Source organism: Ruditapes philippinarum, unplaced genomic scaffold (assembly GCF_026571515.1).
Source record: "Ruditapes philippinarum isolate M1 unplaced genomic scaffold, ASM2657151v2 ctg6011_1_1_1_1, whole genome shotgun sequence".
Classification (NCBI taxonomy): domain Eukaryota; kingdom Metazoa; phylum Mollusca; class Bivalvia; order Venerida; family Veneridae; genus Ruditapes; species Ruditapes philippinarum.
Window position 1 is genome coordinate 61232 of NW_026854203.1, and position 21515 is coordinate 82746.

The following is a 21515-nucleotide window of genomic DNA, read 5'->3' on the forward strand; positions in this document are numbered from 1 at the left end:
AATGCCATCCTCCGAAGTTCAATTTTCCAAATACTCCCGGACAAATAAAAAATGAAACAGAAAATAAAAAGTCCTTCCATTGCTATTAGGTCATCTGCTTCATTGCGCATGCACGGTTTTTGTTACGTTTCAATAGTTTTAAATGACAAAAGGCAATGATAGCTCTAGATAGATTTCAAAATCAAAGTAATGAGGTCACATTGGGTTTGTTATTTTTTACCAATGAATTATAGTAGATGTCTGCTTCTAAATGTGACAAATATCTAAACTCTGTGTATTTAATTTCACATAAGAAAACCTAATTAAATATGTTATACTATTCAAGTCTATAAAATAAACTTTGACATTTACACAAGTTTCGTTGAGGACGACACAGTGATACTACATACAAAATATCTTAACTCCGAGCATTGAGAAAATTTTGAAGACGATGTAAACTAAGTGACCCCAGTAGAATGACTTCGAGAATGTTTGGTAGATGTCTACTACATGCTGCATGACAAATATCCATATTTGTGCATTGTTGTTTCACAAAAGAAGACTTAAATGTATTTTCTATAATAAACTTTGTGACCCCTGAGGCGAGGTTATTTGTTCCCAAGGGGTATATTATATATAACTTTAGTAGTGGACCACAAGGAGATGATGATGCATCCCCAAAATCTTATATAGCTCATGGCATTGTAGTATCTGAATAGAGGATTTTATTTTAAAAGTCTATTTTAAGCTCAGGTGCCCTTCTAAGTACTTATGCATGGGATACATGTGAAGTTTGGTCGCAATCCATCGAGTGATTTAGAGAAACTGCGGACATTGAAAAACGATTAAAGTATGCTCAGGTGAGCTTAAACAGAATTTAGAAATAAAATTTAGAAATCGGGTTTTCTATTCTCCTTATTTATAGAAACACTATTCGACTGGACTTCCATTTACGATCGCAAGCGTAACCCTATTTTGTGCCGCATCTACGAAGTAGTGACGACAAATAGGGATTACTTCTCCGTCGTCTGTCCGTCCGTCCGTTTGTCCATCCCCAGACTGTTTCTCATAAACTATTGGTGCAAGTTCATCCAAAGTTTACAGGTTTGACCAGTACCATGTCTAGTTGTGCATATCGTCAGCGTTTTCCAATTTGTTCGGACTACTTCTGTTATATATGGAACGCCATTCTGCCATGCCAATTGCAATTTACGAAATGACATTTGCTAATGATGAATGCGAAATGCAATTTGCGAAATGACATTTGCTAATGATTAATAGCGAAATGACAAATGCGAAATGTTATTGCTATATGCGCTTCTTACTCTCTGGGGCTGGAATGGATGACCAGAAAATTGACGAATTATACATATTAAACTCGTGTCTCTCATTCCATTTACATTACATGTACTACTAATAGTCGGACTATACATTCTAAGATTCGGTACTAAAATTCCTCCCCCCCCCCGGTTTTGTAAGTCCACTGTAAGGGACGTAATACACTGTATCTGTAACGATCCACAAAGAGCTGCATCAATTACAGAGACTTAAAGGTTCAAACAATATGTGGCATATAGATGGAAACGACAAATGAAAGCCTTTAGGGATTTGTATTCATGGGGCAAAAGATGGTTGGAGCAGAAGGTTGATTTGGCTCAAAGTAGACGAAATAAACAAAAATCCATGTCTGACTTGCACCATTTTTTTAAATTCAATTCGTGAGCTCAATAAGGTTCCGTTCATATGGACCGGCTACAGAATATGTAAATATTGCTGATGTCTAAACGCTTCTTCGTTCTCACCATAATGATATGTTTACAAGATGTGCTGTAATGGATAGTTCATCGAATCACAACCAAAGGATCGAATGGTTTTGGCAATATTTGAGATAATCCCTATAACAGACGTGCATGGATTAATTTGAGTGGTGTTTTGCAAACAGACAACGTTCTTGATATATATTGCTTGAAGTTCTGTTTCATTACTGCAATTCGTAATGAACTTCAACATCATGCACACCATTGGAATAAGCATCGTGTTCGAAAGATGAAGAATGTAAGATCTCTTTCTGAAATACCAAACATGATGTACAATACTGCTGAATTGTATTGCTGTACTGAGCAGAGCAAAGTTGCTGATGAAGTGGAGGTTGATAATTGATTGCAAATAAAAACTGTTATGAACGTAATCAGTATTGCTGTCAAACAACAGCAGCAAAGCTTCCGACTCACTATGTTGCGTAGTGACACAATCTCTTTTTCTTCTTTCTGTAAATCTCAGAAAAATGCATGTTATAATACAATAGAGATACAAAATATCCAAAAGTAGGCAAAAGAAATGCACGTTTAACTTTAAAAAATTAGGTATCTCCAAGCAGAGTTTAAATTTTATGGGTAACACTATATGAATTGGGAAAAAATCTTGCTTAAATTACAGATATTATATCAAAAGATAATCCATTGATACAAATGCTATGATTGAATATTACCAGTATAAAATATACAGCTAGAATATGAGATATTAATAAGTTTTATATTATTTAAAGAATGTTTTTACATTGTGATCTCAAACCAAACTTTAAACTGGACGGGTCCTTTCGGAAACGGAAGTAGCTATGTCTCGCCTCATATATTACAGAATGGAATGTTTCTTTTAACATGAAGGCCAAATTGTAACGCTTATATTTATTTTCAACAGCGCTGCATGTTGCAAAAGTGCTCATCTTTTTCTGCGTATGTGCGAATGAGATGTATTGACCTATCTGAAATATGGCCCGGACATGTATTAACTATTGAAATTTACGAAGGGTAATAACTCTTAATCTATGAAAAAAGAGTTATGGTTATTGTGTAATACACTTCACATATATGTACTTAACCTACTTACAAAGTTTCAAAATGATATATATTATACTTTTTATATAGCCCGGACAAGAATTTAATATAGAAATTTACAAAGGGCAATATTTCATAAACTATGAAAGGAAGAGTCATGGTTCTTTTGCTCTGCACTTTTTTTATGTGATATAGCTTCCTATCAAGTTTCAAGTGGATACCACTTTTAGTAGAGTTGTGGAGCGGACACAAAAGTGTGACGGACAGACAAACGGACGGACAGACAGACAGACAGACGGACAACGAAGTTGAACCCTGTACTTATTCGGACTCATTCAAGGGAAAACATACATGTAGCATCATATTGTTGTTTTAGCATCAAATGACTGCATATAAGAATAATAAAAATACACAGCAAAGACTGAAATAATAATACAAGCAGAATCAACTCACACATAAATTCTGTTAAATTGTACTCATAACTAATAAACATCCCATACAATAGTGAAAAAACAACTTCATTTCTCTTTCTTTTATTCAAAAGTTTCATTCATAAAAGTCAATATTCTGTCGGGTTGCACATCCGATGTCGAGCCGACTTCGGATGTCGTTATCGGGCCGACATTGAAGATGATATCGGGCCGACATCGGTCCTATATGTAATGTTTGCTGGGTAATAATTCTTACATATTTCAAACTGAGTAATAATAAAAGCCAGATAATTAGACAACTTCATTAATTGAACAAAATCCAGGTACACAACAACTCATTCTAGTATTGGGAAACTCCACACCATTACCATTTTGGTACATAAAATAAGAGGTGAAGTACATGTGCTAGTATTAGGACTAACATTATAAATTATTGTTATATGAATCCCCAAAATTTTAAACAAATATATTTTCGTCTAACAAAAGGTCTTGAAAGAAAGGACTATGAAAGCGTTCATTTCCTTACATATTTATTTAATATGACACTAAACTAAATAAATGAAAAAGAAAACTATATATGAAGGGACCTTCAGAGGGCAGTGCAATTCATTTTTCTGAAGAAAGAAAATAAAGCAAACTTTTGAAATAATTTTTTTTGTATTATTGAACAGAATTAAAACAAAGAGCTAATCGTATTACAGCCAAAGCTCAAGTATTCAAAATTGTCACTATATTAGAGATTTTGACAGAGATACAATCAAAATTTGAAATATCAGTATAAAAAAGTTTAAATATTAGAAACTAGTTACATTAGAAAAAGCTAAAATTGAAACAAAGAAGGTAAAAAATTAATGCTCCATTACTTTAATGACCATCATTTTATTTAAGTCCTGGCATAAGATTCCAGCAAGTCACATCACATTTCTTTACAGGTAACAGACTATTTTTTGGATCGGTGGCATATACTGGACAGAATTAATAAGCATCGACGTAATCGATCTACTGATTCTAAATTATCACCTCTACTTTTCAAGTCCTTGAATTCTCTTGACACACTTTTCTCCTTTTGCGCATTTGCTGAGCCACTTTGCTCCGATTAGCTCAACCTACATTTCCCAGTTTGCTTCGTTTTGATGACATTTCCGCTGGACACACTTTCCTCAGAGTCACTGAAGTACATCATTGGTTTGTTTTGCATACCCATGTATAATCTTGTGGCTCCAACATACTTCTTATTGTGTTGAATGTAGTTAAAAACAGAAAATGTATCTTCATCAACCATCTCGTCCACCATGATTCAAAGGACTATGTAACCATCATTTTAACATTCATCATGAAATTAAAATTCTACTAGCAGTCTGTTTCTCACAGTTTCATAGTCATCATTACAAGCTAAGTGCAGTTTCAAAACTTTGTGTTTTATAGAGCGCATCAACTTAGGCTCCAGCTCTGTTCTCTTTCACCCCACAGCGTATCAAGAACTCCTCAGCCTGCAATACGAAACAGTAACAGTAAATATTTATAGTTACTTGCCACAGGGCATTGGCAGAGTTCATTACCATTAATGTCAATGAATAGTCTAAATCAAATCCAGTTTTTGTATGTATTTTTTGGTTCGGGTGGATCATTTATCAAGAACTTATTGCTAAGTTTTTACTATCAACAATAGGAACTGTCAGATAACTATGGATGGCTTTTCAGTAAGGCTTTGGTCAAAAGTTTAAACCTTTATCTACAATAATAGCTGCCTGCTGTCATAATAAGTATTTTTATTAAATTGATATCTTTGTGACAATGGTAACTGTACTTGCCCGCAAAAAATAACCAAGCTGTGAAGCTGACGCGATTGCCGACACCAGGGTGAGTACAATACCTTGAAATATTCTTGGAGCTAAAATTCTGTGTTGTTGCAACAACTAGAGAACTAATTGGCATCTTTTTTATGCTTTTAAGGACAGGAGTTTCCATTTAAGATCTTCTAAAGTAGGAGCACTACCTATTTTTGAAAGAGTATATTTATTTATATTAGCAAGCAAGCAAATAGAAAGCAAATGTTTCCTTAAAATAGTCTCATTGAATTTCCAACAATGTATGACATTTTGATCATTTTGAGATGATTAAATATTCACAAAGCACAATCTATTACATTTTCATATCAAAAGTATATAAAACTGTAGCTTGGATATTTATTAATTTTAATAACTATTTACACTATATACAAGCGAAATACCGAAAAAAACAATTGATAACAAGAGCTGTCACATGAGACAGCCAAGCTCGACTAATAAAATACTGGACGCAGTAAGGAGGACAAAACTATGAAAGAAAAATCAATTATATATTAATATGTATTAAGTTATAGTAAAACTAAAACTGTGTCCAAAGGACACGGATGCCCCCACTGACAATTTATATATGGTATATAGTGAAAAAATCAACAAAGGGCCATAATTCTGTTAAATTTGGTCGCAGCAAAAATTCCTTCCTTTACTACCATCTACAAATTCAGGTTGTTCATCCCTCGAATATTAAGCAAAATCTGCCATCCGGTTTAAGAGGAGTTGCGTTCACAAAATATCTATATGGTATATAGTGAAAAAATCAACAAAGGGCCCTTATTCTGTTAAATTTGGTCGCAGCAAAAATTCCTTCCTTTACTTCTATCTACACATTAAGGCTGTTCATCCCTGGAAGTTTAAGCAAAATCTGCCATCCCGTTTAAGAGGAGTTGCGTTCACAAAATTTCTATATGGTATATAGTGAAAAAATCAACAAAGGGCCATAATTTAGTTAAATTTGGTCGCAGCAAAAATTCCTTCCTTTACTGCCATTAAGGTTGATCATCCCTGAAAGTTTAAGCAAAATCTGCCATCCGGTTTAAGAGGAGTTGCGTTCACAAAATTTCTATATGGTATAAAGTGGAAAAATCAACAAACGGCCATAATTCTGTTAAATTTGGTCGCAGCAAAAATTCCTTCCTTTACTACCATCTACACATATAAGTTGATCATCCCTGGAAGTTTAAGCAAAATCTGCCATCCGGTTTAAGAGGAGTTGCGTTACAAAATTTCTATATGGTATATAGTGAAAAAATCAACAAAGGGCCATAATTCTGTTAAATTTGATCGCAGCAAAAATTCCTTCCTTAACTACCATCTACACATTAAGGTTGATCATCCCTGGAAGTTTAAGCAAAATCTGCCATCCGGTTTAAGAGGAGTTGCGTTCACAAAATTTCTATATGGTATATGGTGAAAAAATCAACAAAGGGCCATAATTCTGTTAAATTTGATCGCAGCAAAAATTCCTTCCTTAACTACCATCTACACATTAAGGTTGATCATCCCTGGAAGTTTAAGCAAAATCTGCCATCCGGTTTAAGAGGAGTTGCGTTCACAAGATTTCGGGACGTACGGACAGATGGATGGACAGACAGACGTACGGACGGACACTCGGACGGACAAGTGCAACGCTATATGCTCCCACTCTGTGGGAGCATAAAATTAACATATGTTAACATAAATTCCAAGATCAAGGGAAATAATTCTAGAAATAGTCACGCTAGAGTTATGAACCTTGTCACACAACATGTGTGTTATGATAAGAAATATATATTTGAAGTTTGAAGGAGATACCTTAAAAAGTAAAGAAGTTATAATATTTCTAAAGAAAATCCTAAGTTCAAAGAGAGATAAATCTGTAAAAATTGCTTTAAGAGTTATGAACACTGTCACATAAAATGTAATTGATGATAAGGAATAAGTATTTGAAGTTTGAAGTAGATACCTTTAAAACTAAAAAAGTTATAGTAAAAAATAACATTTTTCTAGTAAAAAAATCTAAGTTTATGGGGAGATAATTCTTATAATATTGGTGCTAGAGTTTTGAACCTTGTCACATAAGATATGGATGATGATAAGCTACATATATTTGAAGTATGAAGTTGATCCCTTTAGAAATAAATAAGTTACAGTAAAAAATAATTTTTTTAAGGAAAATGCTAATTTTAAGGGGGGAGATAAATCTGAAATTATTTGTGCTAGAGTTACAAACCTTGTCACATAAGATGGGGATGATGATTAGGTACATATATTTGAAGTATGAGGGTGATCCCTTAAGAAATAAAGAAGTAACAGTAAAAAATATTATTTTTTAAGAAAAATTCTAAGTTCAAGGGGAGATAAATCTTAAAAACATTGGTGCTAAAGTTATGACCCTTGTCACATAGAATAGGGATGATGATAAGGTACATTTATTTGAAGTATGAGGGTGATCCCTTAAGAAATAAAGAAGTTACAGTAAGGAATAGTATTTTTTAAGGAAAATTCTAAGTTCAAGGGGAGATAAATCTGAAAATATTGGTGCTAGAGTTATGAACCTTGTCACATAAGATGTGGTTGATGATAAGGAACATATATTTGAAGTTTGAAGTTGATACCTTAAGAAATGACAAAGTTATAGTGAAAAATATTTTACTGCACCAAAACTTTAATCTGAAATCTGGACGCGGACGCCGACGCCGACGCCGACGCCGGGGCGAGTAGGACAGCTCTCCATATACTTCGTATAGTCGAGCTAAAAAGTTAAAAACATATATAAATGGTCAGTTACTGCTAATGATACTAAAGTTCTATTCAATATTTATCACACAGGACAAAGGATAAACATTTGATAAGCATTGGCACACACATTTAAAATGTCATGTTGGGTCCAAATCGTTAGCAAAACCACTGGTTACATTTATGTGAATATGATAAATAAAACTTTAATTTTCCTCAAAATATGCCATATTTTGTATAAAATTAATAGGAAAAACACTGCATACAAAGGAAATTTCTTATGTAAATATTATTATGTAAATATTATTTGTAATATCTGGTCATTCCTGGTACAAAGTACCCCCTGCATTAAGTACTTTGAGGATACTGTCGTAGATCTTATCCTTCAACACGCCTTAATTGAAGCTTAAAAAAACAAACACATGAAAAATATTACTGTTTATCTTGGTTTTACTTCGCAAAAATCTGTTTACTACCTTCCTGGAAGACAGCGGTCTGAATTAATGGTGGAAATTGATCTGAAATAACCTCGTGCCAATAAGCATTTTGCATTTATCATTAGCAAATATCATTTCGCATTTGTCATTTCGCAAATAGCAAGTCGAAAATAGCAATTCGCATGGCAGAATGGCTTTTCATAGTTATACCACTAATATAATGCTATTTCAATGAATTCACAGGATGGATCGATAGCGATAGCTCAGATTCTTGTGCACATTACACAGGTTTTTAGGTTGTGTGATTTTTGCCGAGCTACATGTATGGCTATCATGAGGCGACACATGCCATCACTGATGGCCATTGTCATTTGTAAGAATAGAAACTTTTCGGTTCTTTCTGCCAATCATTATGATATATAACACAGATTACTTCAGCCAAATTTAATTTGTAAAATTACGATATAGAATTATTTGTTGCATTAAATGTATAAAATATTAGATGTTCTCGGATGATACGTGTACGTATGTTGACACACCAGCGCGCTTGTTATTATGAAATGGTTTGTCAAATGTGTGTATATATAATCGATAATGTATACCGTAAAAGCTTTATTTAATTTATTCTTACATCATAGTATAAAATATGTATACCATATACAATGATTAATCAATCTTTGCCCGCACCAACACTGTAAGTCATATGGCGGAAGACCTCACATGCCCAAGCGTTATATCAGACACAAACGGGCACCACCTGAGTAAAACCACCGACATTCTGTAAGCTAGCTGGATAGCTCCCTCACATGATGAAAAGATCCGAGGTCCCCGATCTCACGTAGTGAGGTGCAAGTGGTTTTAAGTCAGCGACCTACCTCTGGGATTACAAAGGGGTACGGCTCATTGAATGTTCACAAAATATGTATTTGATTGTAGAAAACATTCATCCTAAGTCTGAAATGAATTATAAGTCCATTCCCATTACACTATATACTAATATATATATATATTAGTATATAATGTAACGGGAATGAACTTAGAATTAATTTCTGACTTTTGGATAAATGTTTTCTATATATTATATATCTCAGTAGCAGGTTCTTATTACAACAATCTTTATAGACAACAGTTCAATACACGCCAAATATCGGAACTTTTAAGCCTTTGACTTTTGGAGCGAGAATATGACTTCAGGTGGTTTGGTTATCTTTTGGCCCTTCAAGGAATCACATTTAACATTTTTTGTCTTTAAGGAACTGTTTTGACATACAACTTTGCCCTTCATGGCACTTTTTGACATAATTTTTGCCCTAAAAAAAAAACACAATTTGGCATAAATTTTGCTCTTTAAGGAAGCACAGTTTGGCATAAATCTTGCCCTTTCAGGAACCACAATTTGGCAAAAATCTTTGCCCTTTCAGGAACCACAATTTGGCATAAATCTTTGCCCTTTCAGGAACCCACAATTTGGCAAAAATCTTTGCCCTTTCAGAAACCACAATTTGGCATAAATCTTTGCCCTTTCAGGAACCACAATTTGGCAAAAATCTTTGCCCTTGAAGGAACTACAATTTGGCATAAATCTTTATAAACAATGCTTATTGGAACTTACAATATTGACAAATTTTAATTTGCGCATCATATTTATGAAATAAAACCATGAAAAAGTTGTGTTACAGGATCTTTAACAAATGACAAAAAGACACAAAAACGAAAACTCTAAAAAGGAAAAACAACAACAAACAAACAAAAAGATTCAAAGTTCTTGCGAGACTTCCATGTTAATAATTATACGACTGGATAACCTGAATTTTATTTCTGCAATTTGAAATTCTGTGTTATTTTTACTGTTTTATTATTTTAGTAACAGCATGTATCAAACAATTTATATCAGTCAAGGGGAAGTAACTACCCCCAAGAACGTATCCATGTTTTCTAAGGCCCATTATGCCCCATAAATGTTTTTAATTTTATTCCTCTAATGACTTTTTTCTGAGGCATGATGTGCCTTTCAGTAAATAATCTGGAATCATTATCAACACATACTTTAAACATAATAGATATTAAATTATAACTAATGCACTGATGACTTTTTATGCATATGGGGAATCTAATGCTGTTATTAAACATACAACTTACCTTGTTAAAATTTGGAACAAGTACATACCATAGCAAACGTCATAAAATTCTGCCTTTGCTGCATTCAGCCAGAGAAAAAAGCAATTTTACTCCTACCTTAAACTTCAATCTAGATCTATGCAGAGCATAATTCTAAACGAAAGAAAATGATTTATTGTAATTCTTACAAAAAACAAGAGCTGTCGGTAGGACAGCAACGCTCGACTATTCTAAGTGCTTGATAGATAAAGAGCCTTTGATAATGTAAAATTTTCTGAGTAAATAACAAAAGGACAACATTTTTCTTTAAATTCATGTTACAGTTATAGGCCTTGGAGAGAGTCCAATTATGCTCTCAAAGAAGAGTATAAAATTTCAACTTGTTTCAAGAGAATATGAAAATATCTGAGGTGGTATGCAAACCTAAATGTAAATTCTAAGTTGAAAAAGGGGCATAATTCTGTCAAAATGCTTGATACAGTTACCTCCTCCTGTCAACAGGTTGGGGTTATAATGCTGGACAAATGTGCAAAGTTTCAAAGCCATATGTCAATGGACTTTGAAAATATTTGAGGTATTACAAAAACTTTCGTGGCCGAGTGGTTAAGGTCGTTGACTTCAAACCACTTGTCCCTCACCGCTATGGGTTCGAATCCCGACAGGGACTTTGGATTCTGTCATGTGATGAAGCTATCCAGCTAGCTTACGGAACGTCGGTGGTTCTACTCAGGTGCCCGTTCGTGCCTAAAATAATGACCGGAAGTGCACCTGAGGTCTTCCTTCACAAGTAAAGCTGGAACGTCGCCAAATGACCAATACTGTGTCGGTGTGACGTAAAACCCAAAACAAACAAACAAAAAATTTAACGTAAATTAAAGTCGAAAAGGGGGCATAATTCTGTCAAAAATGCTTGACACAGTTGCCTCCTCCTGTCTACAGGTTGGGGTTATGATAGTGAACAAGTGTGAAAAGTTTCAAAGTCATATGTCAATGGACTTTGAAAATATGTGAGCCCTTCTTGCAGCTAGTGACACAAACTTAGCAGTCACTTAATTATCTAAAAATTCATTTAACGTCAGACCAAGATAGGTATACTTTTGAGTTTATTAAAGTACCTCATCATTGCATTTACATATAAACTGATATTTCTGCATAGACATTGTTCTAAAGTATACAACAATACTTTTGGTCACATTGATCAACATGTGATTATTTTGACACCATTCACATAGGCAATCTAACATCAATTGTAAATTATATTCATTCTTTGCAAGTATAACTATATCATCTGCATTTAACAATATTGATAGACATATTTAACAGTTTAAGATATTGCGTATATCCTGGTTCAACTTACAAATGTCATTATAATTTCGCAAAGCATGGTAAGGGTTCAACCATGTTAGGTCATATTAAAGTCAGTCAATGAGTTCAATATTATTATGATTTATTGCAAGAGTTTTTATTTATATGAGTTTTTATTATTCTCATTAAACATATTTTGATATAGTACACATGTACCCATGAATTTTAAAATACGCGAGATCATTATTACACAGTTTTTGTGTTATAATATCTTACTCATTTATCTCATGACTTTAAAATATATTTTTAACATATTAAAAAACAGCAAATTATAACATAAACAATTTTCATCCCACAAAAATTTCGATGGTCATTTACAGCTGAAATTCATTATCTTACAGCATACATTTATTACAGAATACAAGCCTAATCATACTGAAACAGAACATGTTGGTACATGAACGACATAATATACACAATCCTAGTACCAACACTTGTCAGATATTTTCACACTGTCTAGCATTTAATTAAGTAAACAATTTGTGTGACTACCGCATAAAAACTGCTGTTTTGCCCATCATTAAACCTTGTATTCCTAAGTTTTAACGACACACGTCGACCACGTGTTGAAATTTGCAACGAAAAGACGCTTGTTTTCCTTCCCGTAATACATACGATCCGGGACACCATACGGTCCGTTTAAACTACATACATATGTTCCGTCGGTATGATTAAGAATATTTATTTGTTTTACATAAGCGATAAACATTTGGTCGTTGAATATACATGTTCTCATGGACCCTGTGAGAATTTTTTTTAGGAGTACTCCTTTCAGATTAAATATTATAATTCTATCTAACGAGCTAACAAAGAATTCGTTTAACCCTACTGTTAGGTCAGTAATGTTTTTTCTTCTGCTAGTTTTGGAATCGTTAACAGGAGTTTTGTCAAAGAAAAGAGGCTGTCCGTCGAAGCTTATGATATTGTTCTTTTTTGTCCAATTCAAATCATAAATTTTAATTTCTGTTTTTTCACACACAATATAACGGTCACTGTGAACTATTTTGGCTATTTTATGAAATAAATAGCTTACAATAGGTGTTTTCTTAATTTCCCCAAGCTTTATGCTAGAATTGTTAACAGTTGCAGACATTAGTCTCGTAAACATGTCCCCTTCTTCTAAGAAAATAATCTCCTTAGTACCTTGAACTGCAGACAAGCCATGAGGTTCACTTTCAAGTTTTTCGGATTCCACTGTCTTAAAAGTTTCAAGACAAAAAATCGCGAGGAACCAATCGCCTTCATTTGTACCATCAAAGGTTTGGAAAGTACAAACAATTGTACCATCGGATACCTCACAGAACTCTTTAATAAACTTATTGTCATTTACTATCTCAACAAAGTCTGGTTCCACTTCCTTATCGGTTCTGAAAAGAGAAACCAATAAAAACATCAACAGTATGTAACACCATGAGAAAAAAAACTCGGTGGCTTTTTGGTATCTTAAAAATATATTTGCATATGTATAGAGTATGAATTTACATAAAAAGCAATTGAAAAATAATACAAAAGGATCAATATTGTTTAGTGTTCTTGCAAGCATACACTAATTAGGAAGAATTAACACAGGGGCCATAAAGAGTGTACATGCATAAACGTGCGTAATTGAACCAAACACAATAAATTAAGGCATATAACATGTTGAAAGTACCAATTGTATAAAAGATATATGTAGGACAAAGACCAACAGGAGCCAACGCCGACTTTTCCTTATTTCTAATGTCAAAGTCATCAAAGTGTGAATAATATTGTTACAGAAAGTACAAAATAAAATTTAAATATTATATTTGAGACTGACAGTCAAGGTAATTTACATATCAATGTCCTACTTAAATTATGATAAAATGAAATATCAATACGCCGGCGTTGACATAAATGTTGAATTGTACCAATATGAATCAATCTGTCAATTATAATATATGAAAATCAGGAAAATAAAAAATATGACCTTCGTGGCAAGGTTATTCAAAGGTTGCGGTCTCATTTATATTAATCATCATAGCAGCTAAAAAATTATAAATTCAAAAATAGACATTGACGGTTAAGATCTTTTAAATCAGAGGAACATGTTGTGATGCTTCACACAAAATACCTTATCTCTTGGCATTGTACTTTCAGAGAAGATTGTTATCTGTATAAGTCTACACAAACTTAAGTGACCCCAATAAAAGGCAGGGTCAATATTTGACCTGACAGGGTCAATATTTGACCCAAAGGACATAACCTATGTAACATTTTAGATGTCCACTAGTTAATACAGGTGAAGGTGAAATATTCATACTCTTGACATTGCAGTTTCACAAAAGAAGCCATACATTTTCCCCCTATACAAGTCTATATAAGCTAAGTGACCCCTTGGGATATAACAAATTTGATCCAATGGTCAAAATTAATATTACTTTTGTGGAGAACCATATTATAATGCTATATGCAACATATCTTACAATAGAGAAAAACTGATCGCTTAAAAACGTCCAGAACGACAAAATTGTAAATGTTGCATGCTCGGTTTGATTTAGCCTGTACATGGACGGGGTACTAGAATGTGCAAGTTAACCTTTTGTGCGTCTTGTTGTATTTTCAAAGAAGGAGGTTTTTAAGACATTTTTACTGTTTAAGTCTATGTTAACTAAGTGACCCCCAGAGCGGGACCAATTTTGACCCAATTCGCATAATATATATAAATTTTGTCGAGGCTATGCTACACGTCAAATATGTAAGCTATGGGCAATGCAGTTTCATTACAGAAGACAAATTTATTTTCCAATATAAACCTATATCAGGGTTCCCACGGACTCTCAGGGAAAAGTCAGGGAAAAATAATTTATTTTCAAGGTCAGGGAAAAGTCAGGGAATTTTGAAATTGGTCAGGGAAATTTGAAAAATAAGCAAAAGTCAGGGAAAAGTCAGGGAATTTTGTAGAAAATTATGTTTTTCAAACAGCAAGAAGCAAAATCAGTTAAAGCAAATGCAGTTTCTTCCATTATTTGGGTTATTTTTGATTATGAGCGTCTGTTTTATTTTTATATTCTTTTACTCTTAAAAATGATTATGCTTCTGCCTGAAGATTTTGGATATTTTTGTCATTAACAGTAACTATCTTTTTAAGAAAGAAGCTAAAAGGAGTTTAAGCATTCCTTGCCTCCTGAGCTGTTGAGCTGTTTATGGTTTGTTCTTGTGAAAGAGGCTGATAGTCTGCTCATGAGGCTGAAAAAAGATAAAAATGGACTTGTTTGTGAAGTCAAATGCCAAGTGCAATGCCTTCAGGGTCAAGGTCAAAGAAAAGTAATAAAAGAATCCAGTTAAGATATTGAGAAAACACTTGGTGGACTTCAATTAAGTACCAATCATTTTAGTGCCATGTTGTGTTTTTGCACACATGCATTAAACCATAACTTTGAGATACTAACTGTCATAGCTAGTTTTATTAGTAGTATTCTTAGCTTTTTCTGCATTTTGCTTTTAATGTAGCAACTTCATTACTTGTCTTATTGTTTCTTGTCCAACACCAGTTTTCCATTGATTACTATCGTATATTTTAATTTTATTAAAGTGCAGGCCTGTTTTTGTCAATACTCCATTGATAACATTGCTTTGTATTTTTAAGAGAATGAAACATCTTTTAGCATGACATGTATTATCAAATACTTTACATTTTGGATAAATGTACTCATACTTGTTGAAAGTAAACAAGAAAAGTAGCTTATGACAATTGCTCGCTAATATTCATGTATTTTCTATCTTGAATAATTTAAAATAAAGAATTGGAGAAAATAGGTTGGCTGTTTGGGGAGGAGGAGGAGGTCGAAATACATGTATAAAAAACACATTTAATGCTCTAAGATTGTGCAAACTTGACGCTGTTATTGGTCAGGGAAAAATGGTTTTGGTCAGGGAAAAGTCATGGAAGAGTCAGGGAATTTTGATTTCTCTTCTTTGTGGGAACCCTGTATATAAATTAAGTGACCCCTATGGCGGGGCAAATGTTTGACCCAAGGGGTATGATTTATATAACTTGTTTAGCTCTTGTGACCTCTTATGTATCAGACTAAAACCAGTTATTTTTTGTAGAGGAGAACCTCATTCTTATTCCTGTGAAGGGCGATAAAATCCATCGAGTGGTTAAGTAAGATATACTGTTTAAAATTGTTTTAAACAAAGACCGACGACGGACACACTGTCAGCTCAGGTGAGCTTATACTTGACAATGTTAAAGTTACTAGACGGGAAAGGGAACGGACGAAGATTTTAGCAATAGCTCGGTTTGATGTCCCGTAAAAATCGAGCTAAAATACACCAGAGAACCACTACTGCAAGTCACTTCTGAAAAGAAGATTATGGATGGACTCGACCTGTCAAGTTTTATGTACTTGTGACTAACTGTGTGAGACGTTTGTAACAAAATGTTGTATTCATGCCAGTCATTGAAAATACTTTTGATACATATATGCTTTCATTTTCCTCATTTTCTTACATACAGTTAAACATTAATTTTACTTGGTCAATATCGATCTAACTTCTCACGAATTGTCTTTTAATGAAGCCTTGTAACATTCATTAAAACAATAACCTTGCAAAGGTTAAATCATTTAAAAAAATTGAAGGACACAAAAATAGGAATTTTATGAAAGGCTCTATACTTAAGACGTGTACCTTAATTGACGCCGCTTTTTTGGGACACCTCTTATAAATTCCCAGACATATAAGAACACGAGGGCCATGATTTTTCATCTGATATTCATGCTAAAAAGGGTAAAACTAATAATAAAGTCGCATTGGGCTTGTCATTTTTCTCTAGGCTACATAAGTTTTAAAGTAATTGTAGATGCTCTACAAAATGCTTCATGACAAATATCTAAGCTCTTGGCATCGCAATTTCACACAAGAAGACTTAATTAATTAGATGTTTATCTTTGTAAGTCTTTATAAACTTTGTGTGTCCCAAGGTGGACCACTTTTGATCCAAGGGCATGATTTATTCAACTGTGTAGAGGATCACAAGGCGATTCTTCATTCTATATAGCTGTGGCCATTGAACTTTGAGAGGAAAAAGTTTAAGACATTTTTGTTAACAAGTCTATGGACTTAGTGACTTCTATGAAGGGCAGGGCCATTTTTGACCCCAAGGAAATGACTTATTAAAATATTACTTTTGTAGAAATCCACTTGGCAATGTAACATGCCGAATACCTGTAGTTTTGCAAAAGAAGGCTGAAATTTATTTTCCTTTTCAAGTCTATATAAACTAAGTGAACCCCGGGGCAAGAAAAATTTTGTCGCCAGGGGCATGACTGATATTCCTTTAATATAAAACAACAAGGAGATGTTATATGCAAAATACCTAAACTCTTGGAATTGTAATAAAAAGGCAGATTTCTGAGACAGTTTACTATTATACAAGTCTACGTACAATAACTAACCTAAACGGCGAGCCTATTTTTCACTCCTAGGGTTTGAGTTATGTACCTTTTGTAGAGGTCTATTAAGCAAAGTCCAAATTAAATATCTAAGCTCTTGGTATAGTTTTTTATGAAAGAAGATATAAATACATGTTCCTTTATTAAGTGACCCCCGGGTGGAGCTTTTTTTCGACCCCATGAAAATGATTGACATTAATTATGTAAAAAGCCATAAGATGATGCTTCATGCCAAATATCTCAGCTCTGAGCATTGTAACATCATAGTAGAATTATTTTTTTATTGTTTAATTTTTACGATACAATTCTATATAAATTAAGTGATTCCCGGGTTGCATCCAATTTAGACCCTCAGTGGCATGATTCATTAAAATTATAAAGAGATCCAATTGCCAATACCACAAGCAAAATATTTAAGTTCTTTGCATTGCAGTTTCATAGAAAAAATTTTGTTATAATTTCCTATATGATGACTACACTGTGATGTTACATGTCTAATATTTAATATTTAAAGTAAATTTTTAGAAAGTTTTTTTAAAAGATTTATTTTTCCAAAATTGCATATATATTTCATTAAACATTTCATTATGTGTTGTTTCCCTTTTATTATTTAACTCATGAGCTGGATTATGTCATAGCAAGGGAAATGCTTTGAAGAAAAGCTATGACATCGTGGGGCAATGCCAATTTTGATCAAAGGCTATAATTTGAAAAGTCTTTATAAAAATAAAAATATAAATGCTTTTTGTTTTAGATGAGAAAATTTTACAATTTATATCTATTATTCCTGTGGTGACATACAAAAATACAGTGTAGGTCTAAATGACAGAACAGAGAGAAACGGGTTTTTTTTGCATGTAACCAAATTAAGTGGACGTTTACTCCAAATGAAAGACTATTACGCAAGGTAGTTTCGACCTCGCTCTGGTGTCTCATAATTTCAAATATACCTAGTTCAAAGAATCTCCACAAGACCAAAGAGCAAAGATATTGAAAATATAGGATGACCTACTGAACTGTTTCCAAAATAATGCAAAGTATGACCCAATGGTATAATAAGATTTGTCATTGAAATATCTTACTATCAATAATTTTATCGGACCAATATCTTGATATATCAAGTATGTATAGACATTGAATAAACTTCTTCTCTTAATTGGAGTTTAAGGTGCCTGCGACCAACGAAGGGATATAGATTATTGTTATCTTTATATGATTATAAATGCCAGCAAAACATGAGATGAAAACAGTTGCAAACAATACATCAGGTAAACGATAAAAGGAAAATTGTTCTCTAATTGACATTACGCCGCCTGTCAACCAAGCTGGCATAAGCCAATCTGCGATGTTATCAGTTCCACGCTAAGGTGCCTGCGAAGTCCACCATTTTCCTTAGACAAGCTACTTGTCTTAGACAATGGAGCAGAAGTAATTTATATTAAAATTATTTTAATTTTCTGCCGATTTAAAGTTTTTTTATTTATATAATTAATTATATATTAAGTTACCAAATATACTGACATATTGACAGATCGAGTAAGTTAGTTTATTATACAAAAAGTCAATTATAATAAGTACGAAAAATTTATCTTGGCTATAACAAATGCATTGAAAAAGGAAAAGGTTTAAACAAATCCACTTTTTTATTTCCATTCTACCTTTTCATAATCACATTACTTATTATAAGGTCCTTAAATATCCAGAAGATATGACATTTTATGTTTATAACGTATAGCGTCAATAAAAACGCAGCCGTAAAAATGCAAATATTATGAGTAAATATAAAAAAAAAATTGTGTTTTGTAGTCAATCATATCAAATGTATATTTACAAAACATAATCATATATCATAAAATTTTAGCAAGGGCATGCAATTTTCTGAATCAATTTTTGACAATTCATGAACAAATTAAACTGAATTTCACCCCTAAAACCCGAAAAATGATTTTAAATTTTATTTGTGTCAATAGTATAATTTTACTGTTTTTGTTTCGCCACTTCAATGTCAAAATAAAACGATCATAACATAATCATACACTTTTCTACATATAGCCCTTCTTTGCATTTGAAAGATATAATGATATTTTGTCAGTTTTAATTTTTCATTTAAGAAATAACTTGATCTTTGCAAAACGCTTCATGCGTCATTAGTTAGTGAATGCAGATATTGTTGTTTTTTAACTTTTTTAAATCACCAAAATACATTTATACATTGAATAATAGATCTTCTATTCAATAAAACCATTAAAAACATCAAAATTTTATATATACAAAATTTAATTAAGGTAAATTCATTGGTAACATAAGTGGCATAACAGTTTTGCGAAAACAATGGTACTATACTTTGTATAAGGTTCTTACTGACCGGGTCATATGAATCAGTGGGCGGAGCGATCCTTTCTCTGGCGTAATGTCAATTACAGAAGTAATTGATTAACAATTATTTTATATGTGAAAACAAAATATTGCAAAATACCTTTGGGCTTGCTTTGATTCCTGTGCTGAATCATCTGAAAATAAATGCAAGAAATAAATTGTTTGATTGAAAATTTCACAAAGAACTAAATGTTAGAAAAAACATTGAAATTAATGACCAAATTATAATTACTTCTTTAGAAGACAACAAAAAAGCAAACAAAGACTCTTGTTTGAAGTATTTATCTATTTGTTTTGATGTCAATTTTGGAGTAAAATTTGTTTATTACTTGTATTGCTAATGTTTAATGCAAAGATAAAAATAAAGTTACTAACGTGTTTTATATGTTCCAGTTAATAAATATCACATTAGACTTAACATTAATCAAATTTCCTATTGTAAATAACACTGCTTTTCGTTACCTTGATCTTTATTCGTAAAGATCGATTCTTAAGATTTTGTTCAGGATACAAAAGCGATCCTCCCCTTAATTCCTAAGATTTGTATTATTTTATCCCAGACATCAAGCGTCAGTCAAATAATTGTACATTGTATTGTGTGTCAGTTGGCTTTGATATTGTTAAACAAACTCAATCAGTGCAAGCGTATATGTGTGTGTTCATGTTTGTTTATACAAATGAACCTGTCGGTCATTACGCATGATTAATCAGAAATTTGTAATAAACAAACTTTGACCTTATAATTTCTATTTTTGAAGAGTTAAATGCAGATTACATCATTATACGAGCATGTCAAAGCCATACACACCTGTATTTGAAGAGCTTGGGTTCTCGGGTGGGGGAGATACTGGCTCTTCTTTCACAACCACATTGACAAAAGCCTTATCTGGTAACCTTACTCTGTGATTCAGTAGAGCATGGCTGGAAATATTCTTTACAACCTTTTGGAAGAAACTTGATTCACAGGTAACTATCACATTCAGCAGTCCTTTGATTACAGCTGCATAGATTATATCAAATTTGTTAAGCCAAGCCTCGACAAAGAAAGTATTATACTTGTATTTGCCTGCAAATTCGTCAATGACAATAACACTGACTTTTCCAAGTGTTACTTGTTTCCAGTCACTGGCCTCTGTAAGAATAACGCATTCATCTTTGCTGTAAAGTGATGAAACCAATTTCAATGCAAATCTTGTGGATGTACCACCTTTTGATCCTGTAATAACAATCGCTTTATGTTTCTTAAACTTTTGCCGCGCTTGTTCCATCAGGTCGTTATTGTCAGAAGCGTCTGTTTTGCAGTCTTGAATGAATACTTCCGATTGTGCTGAAGAATGAATATGAAATGTATAAAGATTGAACAAATGAAAATAATATTTCAACTTTTTTCTTAGAACTTTTTTCAATGAAACATTATTAAACAAGATATGTTACTAATGTTATACATCAAAACATACCTATCATATTTCCAAAAACGCCACCAACATCATGTCTCTTATCTGTTATGTTTCCTGAAAAAGTACCAATTTGTTGAATGAAGTACGTCTTCGTTATTCAAATATCCCTTTTTCTGGCTTTGTTATTTCATGAAAGCCGTGCTCTTGTATACTGTGAAAATGTTGTTTTTGTGCTTTCTTAAATTTACCAAAGGAAATATTAGTGCTTTAACACATGTTAGAGATAATATTTAATATTTCAGTAAATTATGACATTATGTGGGTTCATTAAGTAACTATAACTCTCGGAGAGTAATACTACATCTATAAAATTAAAACAAGCTTCAAAAGCCTAATGCAACCAACGGTCTTTCACTACATCCAAGATGCCATTCTTCTTTTCAAACTTGAAGAGTAAACTTAAACGTCTTTCTATTTCGAAAAACAGGATATGATTTTTCTTTCAATTCTTGTAAAAAATTTCAGAAGTGTGAACCAATGCGTATTGTATGAGAAAAAATGTCAAATGCACTGAAAATTTGTCACGGTCCGTTACTACTTGC

At 32.9% G+C, this 21515-nt stretch overlaps 1 protein-coding gene across 8 annotated transcripts in view; it reads right to left on the bottom strand.

The window, feature by feature from the left end:
• Window positions 1-21515, bottom strand: part of LOC132739416 (uncharacterized) — a 111933-nt gene that overhangs the window by 58615 nt on the left and 31803 nt on the right. For 7 of the 8 annotated variants that reach the window (XM_060727119.1, XM_060727116.1, XM_060727122.1 and 4 more), the window contains 2 exons: window positions 20974-21027; window positions 20325-20843 (listed from right to left, as the gene is read on the bottom strand). In XM_060727119.1, the coding sequence (XP_060583102.1) occupies window positions 20325-20843; window positions 20974-21027 (573 nt within the window). Of the gene's footprint in view, window positions 1-9862; window positions 13091-19616; window positions 19651-20324; window positions 20844-20973; window positions 21028-21515 lie in introns of those variants that run through there. The other variant, XM_060727124.1, reaches the window with a different exon arrangement.